Consider the following 20633-nt stretch of genomic DNA (forward strand, 5'->3'; position numbering starts at 1 on the left):
CATACCCCCTCCATGGTAGCGTTAAACGTTGAACGCAACTTTGTTGGAAGTCGCATTAGAAGTATAACTTCAAAAATATTTCCTGAATATTTGATCATTACAAACTTGTAAAAGCAAAAAAAAAAAAATACTGCATGTATTTATTTGTTGAAACAGCATGTTGTGCTAGCGGCAAAATAATTAAGATATATTTTTTTAGCCTTTAAGTAAAACAGTCCATTAGATAAGGTTTAATCGGCATAGGATGTTTCTTCACTGCTCTAAACTTGCATACATTCACGCATCTTCTTATGTACAGCACACAAGATTTTTCAGCAGTAAAATTGTACGCTTTTCCAGATGGCATTGCAGGTGATTAAAGAGACAAAAGTTACTCGAACATTTTGTATAGTCTGAAATTTTGCAGGGAAAATCATTTTAAACGTCAAATCAGAGATATATGAAGCTTAACTGGGACACCGGGTTGGCATTCTTCTGCTTTTTGTGTCCAATCCCGGCCTGGCAGTCCTTATTTGGATTTTGCATGGATTGAAACCAATCTAGACAAATGGTGGGATGTTTACTTAACGGAACATACCATTGACAACTCCTTCCCCACTATGGCCGAATTGTATTTTTATGATTGCTCTTCTAATGACTTTATTGTCGATGAAACATAAAACTCTAAATGAAATGGTACAAAACAGTAATAGTTTCCAAGAAATACGAGTGTTGCCCACTTCCTCTCACTTGAAAAGCATCGCATGATGTTTTCTACGAACACTAGCCGTAAAAAAAATCAGTGACGGAAGTTACGTAGACCTTTGGTACTACTTCGAACATATTGAAACTGTCAAAATTTGAGACAAGTTAAATGACACAATAATAGCGATTTTATGGTAAGCCAATGGTCCCAGGTTCGATTCTTAACCTGTAAGAAGATTTTTCATTTTAGTAAAATTTGCTTCCCGATTTAAAAAATTGTATGATACGTTATACCTTAACCTACACACCGCGGAAGACAATGACGGACCTTTGCAGAATCGCCTCGCCTATTACGCTATCCTCGCAGCCGTGGTAACCTCCGAGCGGCGTTGGATAAAATCTAAACTACGTCTGGCTGCATAAAATCGAACCTTTAATTTCTCGCGATCTTCACCAGAGAGGGCCTCAAAACCGACCAATGGCAGCGTCTCGGTCACCAGATATGTCACGTCCCCCCCGTCCTAGATTATTTTTTTTTGCTTATAAATACTACATTTGTTTGGAGAATTAGAAATACATACAAGTAAAAGTGTTGACTCAAATAAATAGTTTGTAGTAGAAAATATTTTGTTTTCACAGCAAAGAGGTTTCGTTAACTCGAATGTATGTTTGTCAATTGTACAAAATCAATTTCGTCATAACTGTTTCAATGATTGAGATGTTACAAAGGATAAATTTTGAGCTTTTGATTTCTCAATCACTGAAAGTTAGATAGATGACCTCAAAAATGTTTCCGTTCCTGTCACACAATAAAAGTTTATATTGGATCTCAAACTTATTTCATTGTATTTATTTAAAATTTAAAAAAAATGGTTTGCAGTGTAGGATGGAAATTCAACCTTTGAATGGTTTTTGTGCCTTACTTAACTTTTTAAAAACCTGTAATTTTAAATCACATTTAATCTGGATGTATAGTAATGAAAATTTTTTCAATATTAAAAAGTTATAAACACATTATTTCCTTTTTACAGCTAAATTATTACACCAACGACAATATTAAAATTATTTTGGTCATATTACAATTACAATAATATTCATAAATGTCCTTCGACATTTCAAACGGAAGCCATAACCGTTTTTAAACGGCTACGGTTATGACTGATCGACTCCGTCAACATCCAACATATTGTAGAACCAATCCTAAATAAGAAATACTTCGTTGAAACTCTAGGCCATCAAACTTGACAAAAAAACACGGACGTACTAGTAACGTTTTGCAGTTTTGTCACACCCATCCAAAATAATTTGACCGACTTTATTGGAAAGTGTTGGAAGCGAAATAATTGCAGTGTTTCAGAGCCTTTAGAGTCAAATTTGGCATTAGGCCAAAAAAAATTATTGTGACAGCAAGTACATATTTATTTCGTCATGCGCGACAGGCTACGTTCGTATCGACGAAAATGTTTTTTTTTTCTCCGCGTACCATGTAGGGGAGATCGAAGTGTAGCTCCTCAGCCCTCGAAACGGGAAGAAAAGGAATATTGGAGATGGAGGAAGGGAGCGAGGGAGGGAGGTTTGTGACCGCGGCCAGCTCTCCCGTCCCTTCATCGGGAGACTTGCTCCTTGCACGCAGCGGGGCGGAGACGCACCCTCGGCAACCGAGCAGCGTAAACAGGCCGCGAGGCAGAACACCCAGAGCACACAGGCACGGCAATATCCGCCATCAAATATGTAAAGTTCGTCTTCGTTAAGGGAGGTCTCGCCTCAGGGGAGGGTTGTGCGGCGTCGCGAGACATCCTCTGCTGCGAGATTAGCTCTCCCGCGCGTTGCAAAGTCGGTCTCGCGCGTCCATCTGACAGTTCTCCAGAGCAGCAACAATGGCTCACGTCTCCTCCAGCCGCTGTGTTTCCGTCAACGGTGTTTTGTCAACAGCTTGAATGTAATTGTGAGTGTACGTAAACAATAGTCACGCGACAGTTGAAAAATGGGTACCACCGCTAAGAATTTATGAGAACTGTCAAATTTGATACAAGTTACGCGGTACAGGCTATATCTTTTCCATTCGCTGGCTGATATCGACGATATTGGGACAGGCTAGAGGAAAAACGTTGGCTAGTCTCTATATTTATATGTAAACACTTTCCTATTTATTTTATGAAAAATAAAAAAATTGATATTTATATAACAAGTGTACGTTAAAATTTGCTCGAATGTAAGATTATATAACAAACTTTTTATATTTACTTATTGGCTTCTGGGTTGAGGCCAACATTGGTTTGTTGGACAATGGAGCTGTCACACTCGGCTGGTGTAAGAATTCCGCGTGCGTTGATTGGGTACAAATAGTGCTCCCGTGGTCACGCGTTTGTGTTTAAAATGTTTATTTAAAAGGATTAATTTAATGCAAAACACTAGCAACCACGTTAAAGCATGCCCTCTCCCGAAAATGTCTGACTCCATGGTTCTGTTGGGAAATAGGGAGTTAAATGATAAGGCTCTCGCCTACTTGGGCACACATGCTACGGTATGCAGAGCTTCAGGAAAAAAAAGACGTCTTTTGAAAAGTTCTCAATATATCAGAGTGGGGTCTGTTTAAGAAAAGCTATTAATAATACTCCTGGGTGGATTAGCAGTTTTGTTTTCGTGTTTCGTTCTAAAACTGTATTAATATAACAGTCAATTTGGCTGAAACGAGTGTTTTCAGAATAATTTTTAGACATGAAACACACGGTACACATTCTTGAAAGCACTCAAGAACAATTCTATACACCTTAATATTAATTTCTCCACAATATTATTTTATGGTAACCGCTCAAATCCTATAGATGTGGTATGCACGACGAGAAGAGTGCGCGCCAATTAAAAGCCTTCTTGGAGGCATTCCCGCTTTATAAGCACCAACGAGCGTCGCACTATCATCCCACCTCACTAACACAAATAGACCCATGAGTAGGTACTTCATTAAAGGGAGTGGAATCTTCAACTATTGTGAATTCAAAATTTTGTGTTTTTACTAATTATGTTTTAATGATTTCATAATATAACCATCATATTAATTTTGAAAAGAATTTGTATTTTTTTTTAATCTAAGGGAACATAATCATGTTGGGTACAGTTTTAAATAAATCGTTTGTGTGAAGCCTTTATTGTTTATTATATTAAAAATTGATAAATCGGTAATAACTGGTTTTCCTACAATCCTACAAACCTTAATTTTTTCAGAGGTTTGGGATTTCCAAATTTTTATTGTTTTATATATACAAAATAATATATAAAGTAAATTTTCAGGAGCTACACACAAATGATTAATTTGACTGTATAAACGTGATTACATGATCATAGTTCATGCTAGGGTTGACAAAATAATGGCCTTTAAGTTTATTTAAACTATTAAATAAATGCGTTTTTAATTTAGAAAAAAAAGACTATGTACGCAATAAAGGAGAGCAATATTACAAATTATTTAAAACAATGAGCAAAGCCACGCCATAAAGGAAGCTGCCACCCCCTGAATGACGACCAAGCGGGGGTCGAGGCCACGCCGCGGCGAGGACTCACCGGCCGTTCTGCGGCCCCACGTTGCCGCTGTCGAAGGACGAGCTGGCCGAGATGTCCTCGTCCTTGATGGCCCCGGACTCCATCCCCAGAGGAGCGATGCACTGGGCTGCAACACACGACCCAAGCGTCAACGTCCGTCACCGGCAGTCGGGGAACAAGCAGGTGCGACTCTTACAGTGGAAACTGAAACCATTTTTTTTGCGCGACATGTGACGCTATCTGTTGGGTGGGCCCGAAACTACTAGCAAAAATAAACTTCGGTTTCCTTTATAGTGATTGCTTAGTGGAAACGAATATTGTAAGAGGACAATAAGGGAAACTATGGCCAATTAGCACTGGGAAAGCGCATTTCACTGCATTGCTTTCTAGCTATTTTAAACTCCACGCCACCAGATTCCGTGGAATCACTTTCTCGCGTATTTATTACCAGTTTCACATAGTTTCCCTCTTACGATATTAGTAGAAGAATATTAATGTGAAAAAAACACTTATGTTTTATAATTTAAAAAAGCACGTTTTCTATAGGACATGCAATATTTATTGTATGCCATACCAAATAATAAGTATGTACCTGCCAATATATAGTCAAATAATTTATAGAATTTTTGGATCAATTGTTTAGCACTTGGGTACAATACTACTTCAAAAACTAGGTCTGTCTCCACAATTAGAATTTAATTCCTTGATTATCTCTGTAAAGTAACATTCTGCACACTGTTAGAACAATTTTATCCTACAATACTGTTTGTTATAGAAGTGAATGTAAACGAAATATAAGTTAACATTGTAATGTTATTATGGTTATTTAAATATTTCGGTTTTGTTTAGAAATATTACTTGTAGGATCAATTTATTACGATTAAAGAATTAGGTATATTTAAGTGTATGGAAGTCACGTAGTTATAGAAAACCAGCCCTTGGCTTAACTGTACGTGTGTAAATAAATAAATTACAAACTATACATGCATGGTATACTGTCGCAAAAAATTCAATTTATTTCAAACATGAACACGAAAATAACATTTTTTGCATTAACGTAACATTCAGTAACGTAATTATTACAAAGTAAAAACTATAAGTAATATTTTTTCTTAGTTTATACGAACAACCAACAGTATTAAACTTTAGAGAGCACGTCGTTCATTTTTAGGGCACAAAATGTTATGAATTCTGATTATTTTACTTAATTTGTAGCAATATAATTCTACTGGAGATTTTTTTTCACTTATTTGCTTTTTACGTATTACTTTTATTTTCTGAGGTCACAACACCAACAATGGATATTTAGGGGAAGTCTACAGTTCACAGAGATAAAGCCAAACCCGAAAAGTTCCGAGTTTCTCCGAAGTTTGCCGATCGATCGTGAAAAAACATTACATATTTTACGGTCATAGAGTATTTGTTTTTAATATTGCTACCTTAACCTAATCAACCTTTCATTTTAATTACGATAACCTAACCTAATCTACCCTCCAGAAAGATTATTACGAACTATTTTTGTTACACTAACCGAACCTAACCTAATCTAACTTTTGCCTTCGGTAAACTTCGGAACTGGTCGGGTTGTGGTTGTGGCTTTCATCCCTGTGAGTGGCATATTGAGGCAGGATCCGGCCATGTCACATCGTAGGGACCATTCTGGCGATAGCCTGAGTCACTTCTGGAAACCGTCAGCGCGCGTGGGCAAGGATTCGAACCAGGGAGCTGACGATCGCGAGTCCACCGCTCAGCCTCTGCGTCTCCCCGCTCGAAGCTGTGAATGTCCGTGGATGAACTGGACAGACGATGACACGAGGGCGTCGTTGTGTGATTCGCGGACATGGACATTGAAACCTTTATGAGAGAATGTGTCAGTCGAAAACACTCTTGTCGAAAATTAACCATCTCCAATAGATTTCGGAGAGATGTCTTCGCAGTTATCGTGTTTCAAGCACACTTTAATTTCCGATTCATATATATTTTTAAAACATTTTCGAGCAGGAATGAACACAAAAAAATATGTTGGCCTAACTAATGTAGCTGAAACTATGACTGGACTGTAGAATCATTAGAGAAAATTTACACCGATTTTTTTTTATTAAAAAAAGTTATTTCGAAGGTTTTTTTTGTTTTTATTTCATAAATTTATATTGACATGCCAAATGATGTGAGGGAACCAAAATTTGGTTTTATAAGAAAAAAGAAAATTATTGTGATTCCTATAAAAGAATTAGAGTAGATTCGTTTGTCGTGAGATTTGGAAAACAACCAAGCTATTACTCTCGACGACTTACGTTCTCTCTGTAGTCACTTTCATTTGAATGTCGGTCGGGCATGAATTTTTAAGTTGTTGACACTGTAAGACAATCATAAGCTTGTGATGGAAGATATTAACAGATACACTTCTACAAGAAAATTAATATACAAGTATGGGACATTTTTTAAGGATTTGGCAGTCCCCAGTAAAAATATATATTAATAATATATACTATTTTAATGAGGTATTTTTACTATTAGATTGTATTGGTAAATAAATTCCATTGTGTGTTTCAAAATGAACCAAGAACTTACCGTTTATTAAAGTTTTTAAGCTAGATATATTACTGTTACGTGTTCATTTCAGGACGACTTCAGCCCAATTCAAATGTGTACATCAAACAAAGCCATTGTCGTACGTGGGTGTGTGGACTAAAATAGCTGAAAATAATCACCGAAGATACTTATTTACCATCTAGCCGGATAATATTGCCAGTTTTATGTTCTTCTCGATTCAGTTTAGCCTAGGGCGTTTGATGAAGCCAATGGAATATGAGTGTGGCATATCGTGTGGTGTAATTGCAACGGTTTTTTACTCAGGGTGAGCCAAATTTCAATTTTATCATTTTTTTTTACATTTAAGTTCATTAAAAACTTTAAACCAACTAAATGGAACCCCATCTAGCCAGAATAAATCATAAAAAAAAGAGGAGGGTATCTACTGGAATATTTTTGTGTATTGACTTACGACCAAATTAAAAGTGATCATGACGAAAGAAATTCAAAGTGTCCATGTGGTGTTGTAGAGCAGCATGAATATACATCACCGCCTAAGAGTAAAAAAATCACATGAATCAATGACTGTTTGAGTATAAATGTATTAGAGATTTATCAAGCTTGAGAAAGAGTTCGGAAAACAAAACGCCCCACGTCTGAACTCGGCGTTCGTCGTTTCAGACTTCCACCCTGACTTTTTCTTTTTTTACAGCGCGCCAAGCAACACTTTTTCCGTGTGATTCGAAACCCGTTTGTGAGGGCAAGAGGAGCTGGAAAAAAAAAAAAAAGCAAAGGAAACAAAGTCGGCTTTCTGTTGCGCCGATTACAAATGCCGTAGAACTGGGCGCGGACGGGCGCTATTAATCCGTGCGCATGGGCGAGCGCGTAGTGTGGGAACGGAGAGGCTCCTAATAGCACGCCGTCTTCTTAAAACATCTCAAAATTCGTTTCGATTCCACCCCAAGCCCTTTCGCTGCTCGGGCCCGCAGCCCCGCTCGTAAACAGACACACTTCAAAACACCCAGGCAGAGCCCTGGAGAACACCGCAGATGCCATCGCGGGGCGGACGAGCGAGCCCTCGGCTGCGGCGGATTGGGGGGGGGGGGGGGGGGGAGGAACGCCGAGGTGAGAGGCCCATCCCCCGGCGTGGGAACATTCGCCATCTGATGAGCGCGTTCACGCTGGCCCCGAGTCCCGCGAAGCGGTCTCTAAAGCGCCAGAGCGAGCGATAAGAGGTGGGCGTCCAAAAGAGGAACACGAATTATTCGCTCGTTCAGTCGTGTGGCCGAAGAGGAAGCGTTCAATCACGTTAAAAACTGGTGAAAAAAATAGGTTTAAATGGCCACTAGGTTACGTACACCTAATAGCGTTCCACCGATGGTATTACCCATCCTTTATAAAATCCAAAAATATTAACTATACTACAACAATTTCATTCGAATTATTTTTGAAATTTGACCAAATATTTTATAAATCATCCCAAAATAATTTAATACGGAACATATGCGTGGTTTTTAGCTACGTTTAACATCCAAAGTAGATCAACAATAAATAAGGCACTGAAGAAACCTAATTTAAATAATGTAGGACTTTAATTCACAACACTCATAAAATACCTACAGTCGATATCTAAAAAATGTTTCTGTTGTTCTATAGTTGAGTTACGTAAGCCTGAGATTAAGAATGTATGGTAAGTAGAGGTGTCAAGTAGAGGACTAAGCATCTGAAGTGACATAGTAAGGGTATGAATGTCCGCATGACCCGTAAGGGGAATCACAAAAGGCCTACGTCATCTTGAAAATATTTTTGAGAATTGGCCAAAGCCTTAAGTACAGATGTATCTTTTCATTTTATGACACAGCAATACCATGGTCCAGATTTGGACCCTTGTTGAAGCAATGTTTGAGGGATGTTAAATGAATTGTCATATTTTCACACGAATAAAATTTATATCTTACATTCATCAAAAATGATGTTTTTATAATTACCTTTGGGCTAAACTTTCTCCCTTTATTCCCCACAATAGTATAAGTAACAATTTATGATTAAAATTGACGTTGTTTCGACAAGACTCTGCTTGCGGATGTAAAAGAACTGTACACTAGTTTTTGTTATCCATAATAATAATTATTGTTTAATTGGCTGTTATGCTGGGTTGTATCTAATTTCCTACCACATGCGCTGAAGACTTCTATGGAGGACCGAATAGGAAATATATTGTTATTCTTATGTGTGTCTGTACACACACGCGCGTATGTGTATATATAGTTACGAGCAGGAAATAAGGTTCGAAAGGATAGCCCAAATAACTAAATACAGTTATATTTATTTACTACATATATACTATTAATTAAATTACAACACTTAAAATGTATGTCCCTAAATGAATCACTCTTTTTACATTTTACTCCTCCAAGTGGAGTTGGACTCGACAGTGGCCATCCCTACCGCTCGTCTCTTGCCGCGCGCCTCTGTCGAGCACACTGCCTCGCACTCCTCACTCGCACACAACACTATCCCGGATATTGCGCTCCCCGATGCACCAGTCTTCGCGCACGAAGCCCTTCGCTCGTCGTCCACTTTCGCTCGCCAAGGGGTCACTCGCCCCTTCACTTCACTGGTCTCGCAGGCCAGTCTCTCCGTTTATATACCTGCCAAGTCCTGCCCTGGAAGGATCTCGCAGCCCTCCGAAGTGTCAGGTCATCAAAGTCCCCAACATGACATAGCCTTAAATAATTAAATTAATCATAGTCTTAAATCTTCATTGTAAATAGATACAACTGTGAAACGTTAAGTAGGTTTTAAATATCGCAGTTTTTTATGAAGCTCTGAACACTCTATATGTGCCCAGGTAAGACGGGGCCCTTATGATAGATCCTATATTTGAAATAGTATATGTAGAGCGTACTTTTTAATATAAAAGAAGATTTCATTTTATTAAGTAATAGTTTTATTCTACTATGTATATGTACAACATTATAAGAAAAAATTATTTGCCAGTGTAATGAAAGAGAATATAAACTTATGAACTGCAATTTTAGAATTTGTTTTGAGCTATATTTAAAACTGTGGATTATTTTAAATATGAACTATATATTTACTTCTAACACATGATATCACATGAAATTTGTGAAATGTAGCCTTTATTTTTTATCTGACTTTAGAACCTGAATTCGCACGTTTGAATACAGGTTTTAATAAGTTTTATTTCACTTATATCGTATTTAATGTTTAGTTCTAGCTAATATTTTTGAATCTGGCCTTCAAATTAAAATATATTTAACCGATAGGCTACTGTAATGGTATATTGGTAAAAGTAATTACTTATTAATTGAATTAAGATATAAATATATTAATGTTCATTTGCAATGTATATGTGATATATAACTTGTATATAACATAACTAGGGTATATCTCAAACAGTTTAATTAGCATGAGCAAAGAACTTAGTAAATGTCTAAACATTTTCTTTTTTGATTTTAATTACAAATATTGTTACATATTAACTGTATTATTTTAAAGTTAAAATAAAGCTTTTGTCTGACTAAATTAAATTATTTTTTAATAATTGAAAACTGTTTTAATCGGTCTAGTGGTATTCAAATTTACTTCTTACAAACAAACAAAAACTTAATCTATACTTTTATAATACTACTATGGATTAGTTTGACGTTCTGTCACAATACAAAACTATATTATTGAACAATGTACTTTTATATCTGAAAATACTGCTTTCCCCTGGTCCCTCCTAAGTTTTATAGGAGATAATAAATCATGTCCGAAAGCTAGCATGAGTTTATAAACAACGAGATTAATTATCAGCTGAAAAGCCTATAAAGGGCGCGACGGCTTTAACAGTGCATAATTTATGCCGAACACCACAATAATCAAGTAATTAAATGTAATCAGCGTGACGAAAGATTTCTCTCCTAAGGAAAGGCGTCATTAACAAGCTTCAGCCACGGCAATAAAACATCACCCGATGAAAAGACGCGCAGCGACGTGTTTGTAGAAAATTATCGTGAGGTAATTTAGAAAGCAGTAACACTAGGCCGAATTCAAACTAATTTACATGAAGGTGAAAAAATAAAAACAGAAGTTTAAAACTGAAAATTAACATCATAAACTCCCCCCCTCCCTTCTAGTTCTAGAACAAGCTGCGGTATCTTTTATATTATGCGGCTCATATAACTCTCATCGCGTGGCGTGAAACTCTGCTCATTAATCTGTCATTCAACAGAATCTCGTTTAACCTTGTGATGAACAGCGCGAAGATAGCTAACAGCTGTTAGAAAAATTATACATTTCAAGCGCGAAATGTTTCTAGTGGGTACGGACAACATGCCCAAAGGGAACACCAGAAAAACGTACTACCAAGATTATGCATTAAATTCCTGCGGATTGCAATTCAGAATAAAATAATCTCTAATGACTTCAGAAACATGTGTTACAAAAGAAGATAAAATTGTTGCTTCAAAAACATCAACATGAAAAACTGGTTTCACCACACACTATAATAATAATATATAATTATGTAAATTTGCGTACCGAAGGAGGTAGAACAGCATGCGGAAAAAACTTGTAATATGCCAGATTTACAGTGCCTTAATTTTTGTACCAAAACTTGATGACAGGATCTAGTCGTAGACAAGAAGGTGTGATTTTACGAATTACGATGAAAAAAAGTGCCGAACCCATAATTTATAACATTGGATGTGCGCGTAATCAAAGACATTGAATATTCTACGTCATTTAGCGTTATTAGTCATACAATCGTGATAAATAATACTTTTTCCCATGGTGTATTTTTTAAAATTTATTTCATTTTTCTGTATTTTTGTGGGTAAAAATATAAAAATCAAATTTTTATCAGAAAGCCAATATATTACGCCATAAATGTTTTTACATAAAATCATTTTGCAGTTTACAGAACTACTTCGATCAGTCAGAAAAACCTGTCGATAAATACAGATTTATTTTGACATATGATTTGGTGGTTTTACATTACAGACCACAACCACAAAATAATAATTTTATTACGAATAATGTGAAGAGAAGTGGGTTCGTAAGGATAGCCCAAATAAATGTTATAACATTTTATTAATTACTAGATGACCCGGTGAACTTCGTACCACCTAAAATTTATTTGATTTTAACTCTTCAAAATATATTATTAATTTTTATCACCCTTCCAACTCCAATTCATTGAGATCGATAATATAAGTCGCATCGTGTACGGCTTGAGTTTTAATTGGTTAGTAAATGAAACTCGTTTGTAATTCAAATGAATGCTATGTTTTTATTTTACATGAAAGATAAATGCAGTTAACATTCAATGCAAAGCTTTCTGGTAAACTACGTTTTTATAGTTTTGTTTTCCGGCGCGTAAATAAACAAAGATGATGGCTTACCGACACGCGAACACTCAACATACAGTTGTCCATGCGCGAAACACGAAAACTCCAAGTTAATTCCGCAAACTTCCAACGACTGGCCTTGTGATTTGTTGATGGTCATCACGAAGGCCAGACGCACGGGGAATTAAAGTCGTTTAAAATCGAATGGCATGTCCGTTGGAATCATCGGGATGCGCGGAATCAAAACATCCTCTCCTTTGTACTTTCCCGTGATAATAGTCGCCTCGATGACGTTGTTCATAAGCTTTTTAACAGTCAGTCTCGTTCCATTGCATAGTCGAGGTTGATTGATGTTACGTAACATGATGATGACTGAGCCAATTTCAATTGCAAATTGTGAGGTGGTAATCCAGGCAATTCTAGGGAATTCAAAAATTCTGTCGGATAGTTGACTATCTCATCCTGGTTGTTTTTTATCGAAAGCGGTACCCATTGTACAAGTGGGAAATCAGGTTCAAAAACAATTGCCCAACTAATGGAAACTATTTTATTTATTAAATAATATTAACAACATTCAGTTATCGCAATAAAATCATCTATCTACAAATTTATCACTCTTTCATAATGTCCACAATGTACTCTCCACCCTGGAGCACGGCTTGACAGTGGCTCTCACGACTGCTCGCGTGAATTATGCTCAAACTTGTGTTTCCAGAATAATATTAGACATGAAACCACCGTTACAGATTCTTTAAAAAACCATGGGCCTTGCAAAACCACTTAATCTTCAATTCTCCGCCATCTACCACTCTAACCTCATAGTTGTCATACGCACGACGAGAAGACTGCGTGCCAGTTCACAGTCTTGCACCTAGACTCTAGAGGCGATACCGCGCAAGAAACACAAGCGAGCAACGCACTTATCATTTCGCCTCACTAACACAGATACATCACTGACTTAGCGGGTCTCTTAATGCATCTGTGACGCCTAAACAGAGATTTTCCGCGGGAGGAAAACAGAAGCGTCCGTGTCAGACTTTTCCTTCCTCGCAGTTCCGCAGTTCTGATACTCGGGCCGAGACCATCCCTCTCTCCGATGTATTAGCATAAGGAACGGAACAAACAAAAACACCGGGTCCGGACGATGTTTGGTGAGAAGGAGAAGGGGGGGTGGGGGTGGAATGAGACGAAGAAAGGGTCGAGGAAAAATATTTGCAGGGACGTCGTCGAAATGCAGGCAGCAAGAAAGGGTCTCCTCCAAGTCATGGTTTGCGAAACCCGAAACTCTTTTTTTCTCTCTCCCCTTCTCTCTTCCGAGTTTCTCATTCCGCTCTCCGGGAGAAACAAGGGGAAAACATATTATTCCAGACCTTCCGTCGCCCGATGTATTGGAACGTTATACGCGTATCCCCAGTCGGTCTCGTACGAGAGTCGTCGAGCGCACTTCTCTTCGCCCCCTCTCCGCCATCCTCTACCCGCTATCATTCGTCTTCCTCGTTACGGTTCATTTCCCGCGCGCGGGATTCCACGGCGACGACCTTCTTTTGTTCTCCGCCCTCGCCGCTGCGCTGCGCTGTTTTCCCTCCGGGACGAGACTCGCGCAGACGACACGCAAAACAGAAACACAAAAAATAAGAATAAAACTGTTAGCTCTTCAAGTAACGGGGAAAGTTTATTGAAAGGAGAACAGGTGCAGCCATCCTCCGTGGCTCAGTCAGTTGAAGCGGTTCCTCCGATGTGAGAGGTTAAGGGTTCCAGACCCGGGTGAAGCTGGGATGTGCATGGCGTTTTTAAAATTTATTCAAAATAAAAAGTTACACAAGATGTCATAATTTGTATTGTATCAAGAATAAATCAGTACGAAAAAGAAATTTAAAATTAATTTCATTATTTATATGGTTGGAATTTCATAAACATTTCTATTCAGCTTAACGTATTTGATGATTCGTAGTAGTAAATAACCATGACAATTGATAGCAATGTATATTTATTCATTACTATGTAAATCTATGTATTATATATATATATGTGTGTGTGCGTTTTTGTATGCTCACAAACTTATATATAGTTAATTTTTGTGTTGAGATAAAATAATTGGTATTAATTTTTTTTACGGATAGTGAAATCAAAAGTTGACCACACGGTGAGAGTATGTCCGGGTAGGCGCGGCTACTTTGCGGCGTGTGGCGATGTCACGTGGACTTGGTCACCCACCTGCGAGTCGCCGGCGCTAATCGCCGCGCGCAGGGGGGAAGCCCCTATGCCTGGGCCAGCACACGCTTCACGGTGATTCACGTCGCCTCCAGCGCCTTCCGCGCCCGGCTCATTTACAAACGTCTGCAGGAACAGGTGCGCGCCCCGGGTCTCCGCGACCCGACCCTAATAAATTGGAGGGCTGCCTCATCTCCCCCCTCCCTCCTAGCTCAGAGCCAACCGCGGTCCGCCCACGGCCGCCCTTAGCCGTCGGCGCGGCGATGCCATCTAGCATTCCGGGCGTGGCCCGCCTGACGTCACACAAGACTCGCGCGCGCCAGGGGGTAGAGCTTCGTAGGTCGGGACCGTCGCTGCCTGGAGGAGACCATTCAAGACTATATGCAATTGTTATTTAGTTATTGGAATGAATGTTGAATATTTGAGAATTATAACCAATTTCTATAATACAGTTTTTTTTAGAGACAGTCATGTAAACGTACGAAACCTCTACCAGTTTTTAATGATTTTACAACAAAAATTCAAATATACTAAACTTTTTTATATGCAACTAGCTGTAGTATCTGGCGTTTCCAGGGCTTTATGCAGAGTGGAGAGGCTTCATTTAGGAGGAAGAGAGAAGTTTTGTTTAATCAGACAAATAATGTATCTCATTTCATCAAGTAGTACCATGATTCTGAATTACCTACGTGGCGGGAAAGAGGAATAGAGGAAGGGTACTGGATTTTTTAAAAATCAGTTGAAGGCAGTATTTAATTCTCTTATATTTAAGATAAAGTGTGAAGAACTCCAATAAGCTCGTATTAAAACTGTTGATTTATAGGCATACAAAGAAAGAACGGAATCTTCTTGATAGCTAGGGGCCTATATCTATTTACCTTGAAGGCATTAGAGAATATGTCACATAAACAATATTTTTTTATGTGAGCCGTTCAAAGAGTTTTGAATAGTTGATCACTTATTTACTTAACTATTTTCCACCCAAAATATATTAAGGAAATATCGTTTATCTACTGTTGTATGCCAATAGAAATACCATCAAACGAAGCTCAAGTTTATGGTTAAAAGTGCTTTTTGTTCAAAAGTGGACATTGTGTCTAATACCTCTCAGGTATTACCGATTGTTTTTACAGTGTTGATAAATGGACACATCTGACGAGGTCCCAGCCACCGCATGCTCCGCGGCCCGTGTAAACTGAGAGCCATTGTCGGGCCTATGTCCGGGGCGAGGCGCGCGGAACAGCACAATGGGAGTTGCGGCCGCCAGCGCCGCCGAGCCGCGCCAAGTTCCGCTCCTTCGGCACGAGCCGGCTCAGCCAGCCTCCAGCCCCGAGCAACCACCCTACTGCTTACTGACGCTGACGACACCAACAGTGGTAGAAGAATACCATTTGTGCTACTTTCGAGGAAGGGTCAAACTGTTCTCTTTTCCTTGCTACCGTGATGTCAACTGTTAAGGCAGATTAAAGCTAATCCATCATGAATTTTCAAATTTTTTTATAATCCCAAATAAGCTATTCATCCAAATATCTGGAATGAAATATCGTGCACAATATCTCCCCAAGCTTTTATATTTCCTTACAGCTTATTATTTACAATTATGTCCTAGTCAGGAACCACTAGGAATATAAAAACAGAATATTAAGACACGCAAGAAACTACAATTGTCATAATTATTATACATCAGTGGCCCAAACGAAGATTTCTGTGGAAGAAAATAATAATTACAATTCTAATATGAAACTAAAATTAACAATAAATAAACCTAAAGAAACTTAAAATTTTTTTACCAAAAAACATTTCAAAAATTGCAAGATCATCTTGACAAATAAATTCTGGACAAATAAAGAAGATATCTTTATTTTATTTGTCATAAACTGCCATAAAATCTACATAAGGCACTTGTGCCTTATTGCTTGGAGTTTTCAATTTACTTTAACTTAGGTGAGTAACACGTCTACAAAAGACTACCTGCTCACTCAGCACTCAGCACTCAGCACTCACTCTGAGCCGATCCCACGAGGATGCGTGTGTTTAGAACACGATGGTGGCTAGTGGCAAGCATTTCTTACCGGTTGATATCACACACTTATCTTGCCTACCAGTTTTTGTAAAATATATGGGATGTCAAGAGTCAGTGAGGGAGATTCTTTTTGGCGGGGCGGGACTATACCAAGTGAAACATCGTAGCCACGACACTAGACCGAAAATCATTTGGCTTAAAGGCATTACACCGACTGTCGTTTCGCCCAGAGTTGTTTATCCAAAAAGTAATTTGACCGAAAACTCTAATATCTATCATTCTGGGGAAATGTGTAACGGACGCACCCAACTTGGCACACGTTCCGTGTGTGTGCAGAGCTTCAGATGAAACCAAGCGATTTGAAAACTGCTCAAGATATTCGAGTTGTATCTGCTTAAAAGAAATTTTTAAAAATGCATCGAGGGCAGATGAGTAGTTTTGTTTTCCAGAGTTTGTTTAAACTGTAATTGTCTATGATTGACAAAGGCCTAAACACGTGTTGTTAGAACAATGATTACGAATGAAACCCCTGGTAGAGATTCCTTAAATTCCTCATTAGTGGTTTATCTTAATTTATCCCATATTTAATGTTATGGTTACCACTCACTATCGAAAGTTGAACTATGCACTACGAGAAGACTGAGGCGACACCGCGCGAAGAAGCACCAGCGATCGTCGCAATTAGCACTTATCTCCCCGCCTCACTATCCACACAAAGGTAGTTGACCGACAGGGCGCTATAGACAGAAAGTCATTTGAGGGACATTACGATCAAATAAATGTGGGTGTACTGATTGATCTCGTGCGAAGAACGAGGCATATCGCACGGCCTGCTCACCCGGGAGACAAGAGCCCAGCTCCCGAAAGAAGCAACGGGCAAGAAGGACAGCGGTCACACCGAGGTCCATCTGGTGCAACTTCTATCAGAAACATCGATCAGCAGGAGCCTTCCTCCCTTCCCCCTCCCTCTACCAGAAACTGATATTCCGTCTAGAATCGACTGCAACAACTTTTCGTCGCGTGCTTCCCCAACTTCCTGACCCAAACTGACTTTTTTTTTCACATGCGTAGGAGTTGCAAAAATTACCTAAGTAGTTTTTTCTGTCCTCATTTAACACCCCGCTCCCCGGCCTTCCCCCAAAAGAAACTTGATAAACGAGCCCGTATGCGAAGTATCCAATCTTGTTACACGCAGTTAACAACAAGCCATCTTATGAGTTCTAATCCCTGGCATTATATGTGTGTGGTGATTCCAACCGTATGTTAGGTTTTGTAAGGACCTTAATCGTTACCAATGAAAAGAAAATATTATATGCGCAATATCGATAGTAAATTAGTTGCATGGCGTACGTAGAAAGGCATTTGTTTACATCAGCATGGTAAAGTTATAGCATAACACATATTTTTTTAAAGTATTTTGGTTAAACGAATTTTTTTAGCAGTTTAGTTTAAGGACCTGGTGCGCTAATTTCTTACAAAATAAGGCCATGCAAAATATTACTAGCAGGAACAAGACTGTTCCAACTCCAACGGAATGATCAAAAGGATTTGTTCGTTTCCCGAAGACGATTGCCCATCCAAGCCAACATTTAATCAACGCTCAATGTGAAACTAGATCGATCAAGTTTTAAAAAAACCGTTGATTATGCATTATATCTATGGAATTGCAAATTGGTCGTTTTTTCCTGGTACCAGGATGATCTCCACACACACTTGTACACGAATAAGTTGGTGTTTACTACCCGCTGGATTACATATGGTAGGATAATTTGAATTTAGTAATGTTTTTTATTAGTTTTGTTTTTCACGGCATGTCAAAACTACACTTTGGCAAAGGGTACGATGGTCTATATTCTACCCTCCCTCCAAATAATGGCGTGAATATTGCAGGTCTCTAGTTATGTCCGTCCATAAAATAATGTCCCAGTTTAATTTAGAGTATTAACAACAAATTATGCACCAAATTGAAGTTAAATTAACATAGTGTTTCTTACAACTATTCAATATGTGTACCTTTAGTTATACGGCACAAATCCAACCTAATGTCCAATTCTTTCCAAAGTTTGGTTAACAAGTCCGGAGTAATGTAATCAATACCCTCTTCAGTTCAGTGACTCTAGCAAATCATTAGGTAGCGGCGGAACGTAGACATGATATTTTATAAAGCCCCAAATGAAAAATTTGATTGACGTTATATCAGGTGAACGCGGAGGCCAGCGAACTAGTCGTGTCTACCATCTCGACCAATCCAATGCGCTTATCTAAAATTGTTTGAAGTTCTCTTTAATTGTGACCTTGAAACAAAATCTACAATGCTTAGAGTTAATAAGATTTAAATGTATAAATGGGACATTATTTTATGGCATTACTGTGTATAAGTGCAGGCATGTTTAGCGAGAAAAAAATGTAAACGCTTATTAGACTGCAACAACTTATACCCGCAACAGCGGTTACTTCCTTGTGACTGGCGGCCGTCTGCGAGAGATTTGTTGCCTTATTAGCCCGAGCCACACTCAGGACACTTTTGCTTCCGCATTGAATTACTGTGATTGGTATTGTAACAATCGACATGTACTTGAAAGAAACCCACCCAACCTCGAACCACAGATAATTCTAAAGTGTTTTAACTTCTACTAGTCTCGAAAACATTTCACCTAAAATGTATGCCCTTAGGTATATACCACAACGTGGATTGTCACTAAAACAACTGTCTCGCCCAAGCGCAATGGTATCGACAAGAACTGCGTAATGAAAATATTTTGGACACCTAAACAGGTGATATATTTTTTGAACAGGGTGCTATCTGTGCGGGAAGACTACAGGGAGCAGGATGGAATCGAGGACTTCAATCTTCTGGGGCGAGCACACCCTATCTTTACTTTTCTCTTCCCAGGAGGAGCGAACCCCCTGTTTGCCCTGGATGCCGCGTGTTATGGATGGGTGGGAGGCGTCCCCCGAGATAGCAGCGCGCCCCGACACCTTCCAACTGCTGGCTGGTCCACCGCCTGAGTAGTCTAGGAGGGGTGAAGAGTGTTCGCTGCAAGGAACTACCTGCTCCAGATAGTAGAGGTCATCGAGACAGAAGCGTCCAAACCATGGAGGTCATAAGTAATGGAGTTGGTGTGTACAATCTTTGCTATGTTAATAGTCCTAAGTAAAAAATGAGAACGACCCCTCAAACCTCCTTTTTTTTCCTATCTGCATAGCAAAATTGTTTTGTCATAATGAAGTTTAACCCTAATTTCTTGCAGGTGTGTTGGTATTATGTTTGTTTATAAATATTCTCTATATGATGGCATCTTTGCGAGTCTTCCTAGCGAGTTCTTTTTAAGTGATTATACAAATCTATAGCATCTAAGCCTTTATAGAGCTACGATTTGTCTTTTATTCAATTGCTAACCATTTGACTTCAACTTAAGAATAGACACCCATTCCATGGTCCAAATGAAGGTTTCTGTTTTGTAATTCCTGCCAGGGGTTCCTTGGGAACCAACGGTGAGAAGAGGTTAGTGGGGTTCTTAAGTGAAGAAATAAATTAAGTACAAAAGTTTAAATAATTAATCACAATGTATTTTATATTTATGAACCTATTAATTTAGGAATTTGTACGAAAATGAATGATACTTAATAAGTAATATATAAACACAACATTCAAAAAATGGCAAAATGATCCGGAATGTATGAAAAAAATAAAACTGAAACACTGCGGAACATAACTTAAAATTACTTAAAAATAAGGGAGAAAATATGTTTTACTGACAGACTATTTTTTCTCATGTTGGTAATGGGACAAAGAGAATAAGAACACGGGACATATGTACATAACACTGAAAATAAGTATTAATACAACACATTGTAAAATTTTTATAACACAATGTATTTAATATATATATAAAGTCGAACCGACAAGGTGAGCACCATATCACGCGAAGTTGTCAGTTTCAACTAGCCTTGCCTCGCTAAAGCTGGGGAGAATACAGTTGATTATTTTTTGTTGAAATAACAAAGACGAATGTGGAGGAAAAACATTTGTTGACGCACTTTTTTTTCCATAGAAGAAACCTTAGTATGTATATCAAATCATTAATATACGCTACTAATCTATTATTCAAACCAAACCTCTCTACTTCGTGCCTAAATACGTTGGAGTTGGAGGACAAAATATTCTTGTTACACAACATTCCGTGTCTACCCCTAAGGTTTAAGCGGGTATTTCCCGTTCTAAGATATAATTTTATTTCTTACTTTTAACACCGTTAAAATTGTAGATTGTTGAGTGGCAGAACTCC

The 20633-nt window shown here is 38.4% G+C and overlaps 1 protein-coding gene across 1 annotated transcript in view; it reads right to left on the reverse strand.

Annotated features, from left to right (window-relative positions):
• Positions 1-20633, reverse strand: part of LOC134527100 (discoidin domain-containing receptor 2-like) — a 787573-nt gene that overhangs the window by 336049 nt on the left and 430891 nt on the right. The window contains exon 4 of the mRNA XM_063359452.1: positions 4243-4348. Coding sequence (XP_063215522.1) covers positions 4243-4348 — 106 coding nt within the window. The remainder of the gene's footprint in view (positions 1-4242; positions 4349-20633) is intronic.

Source organism: Bacillus rossius, chromosome 1 (assembly GCF_032445375.1).
Source record: "Bacillus rossius redtenbacheri isolate Brsri chromosome 1, Brsri_v3, whole genome shotgun sequence".
NCBI classification, from domain to species: domain Eukaryota; kingdom Metazoa; phylum Arthropoda; class Insecta; order Phasmatodea; family Bacillidae; genus Bacillus; species Bacillus rossius.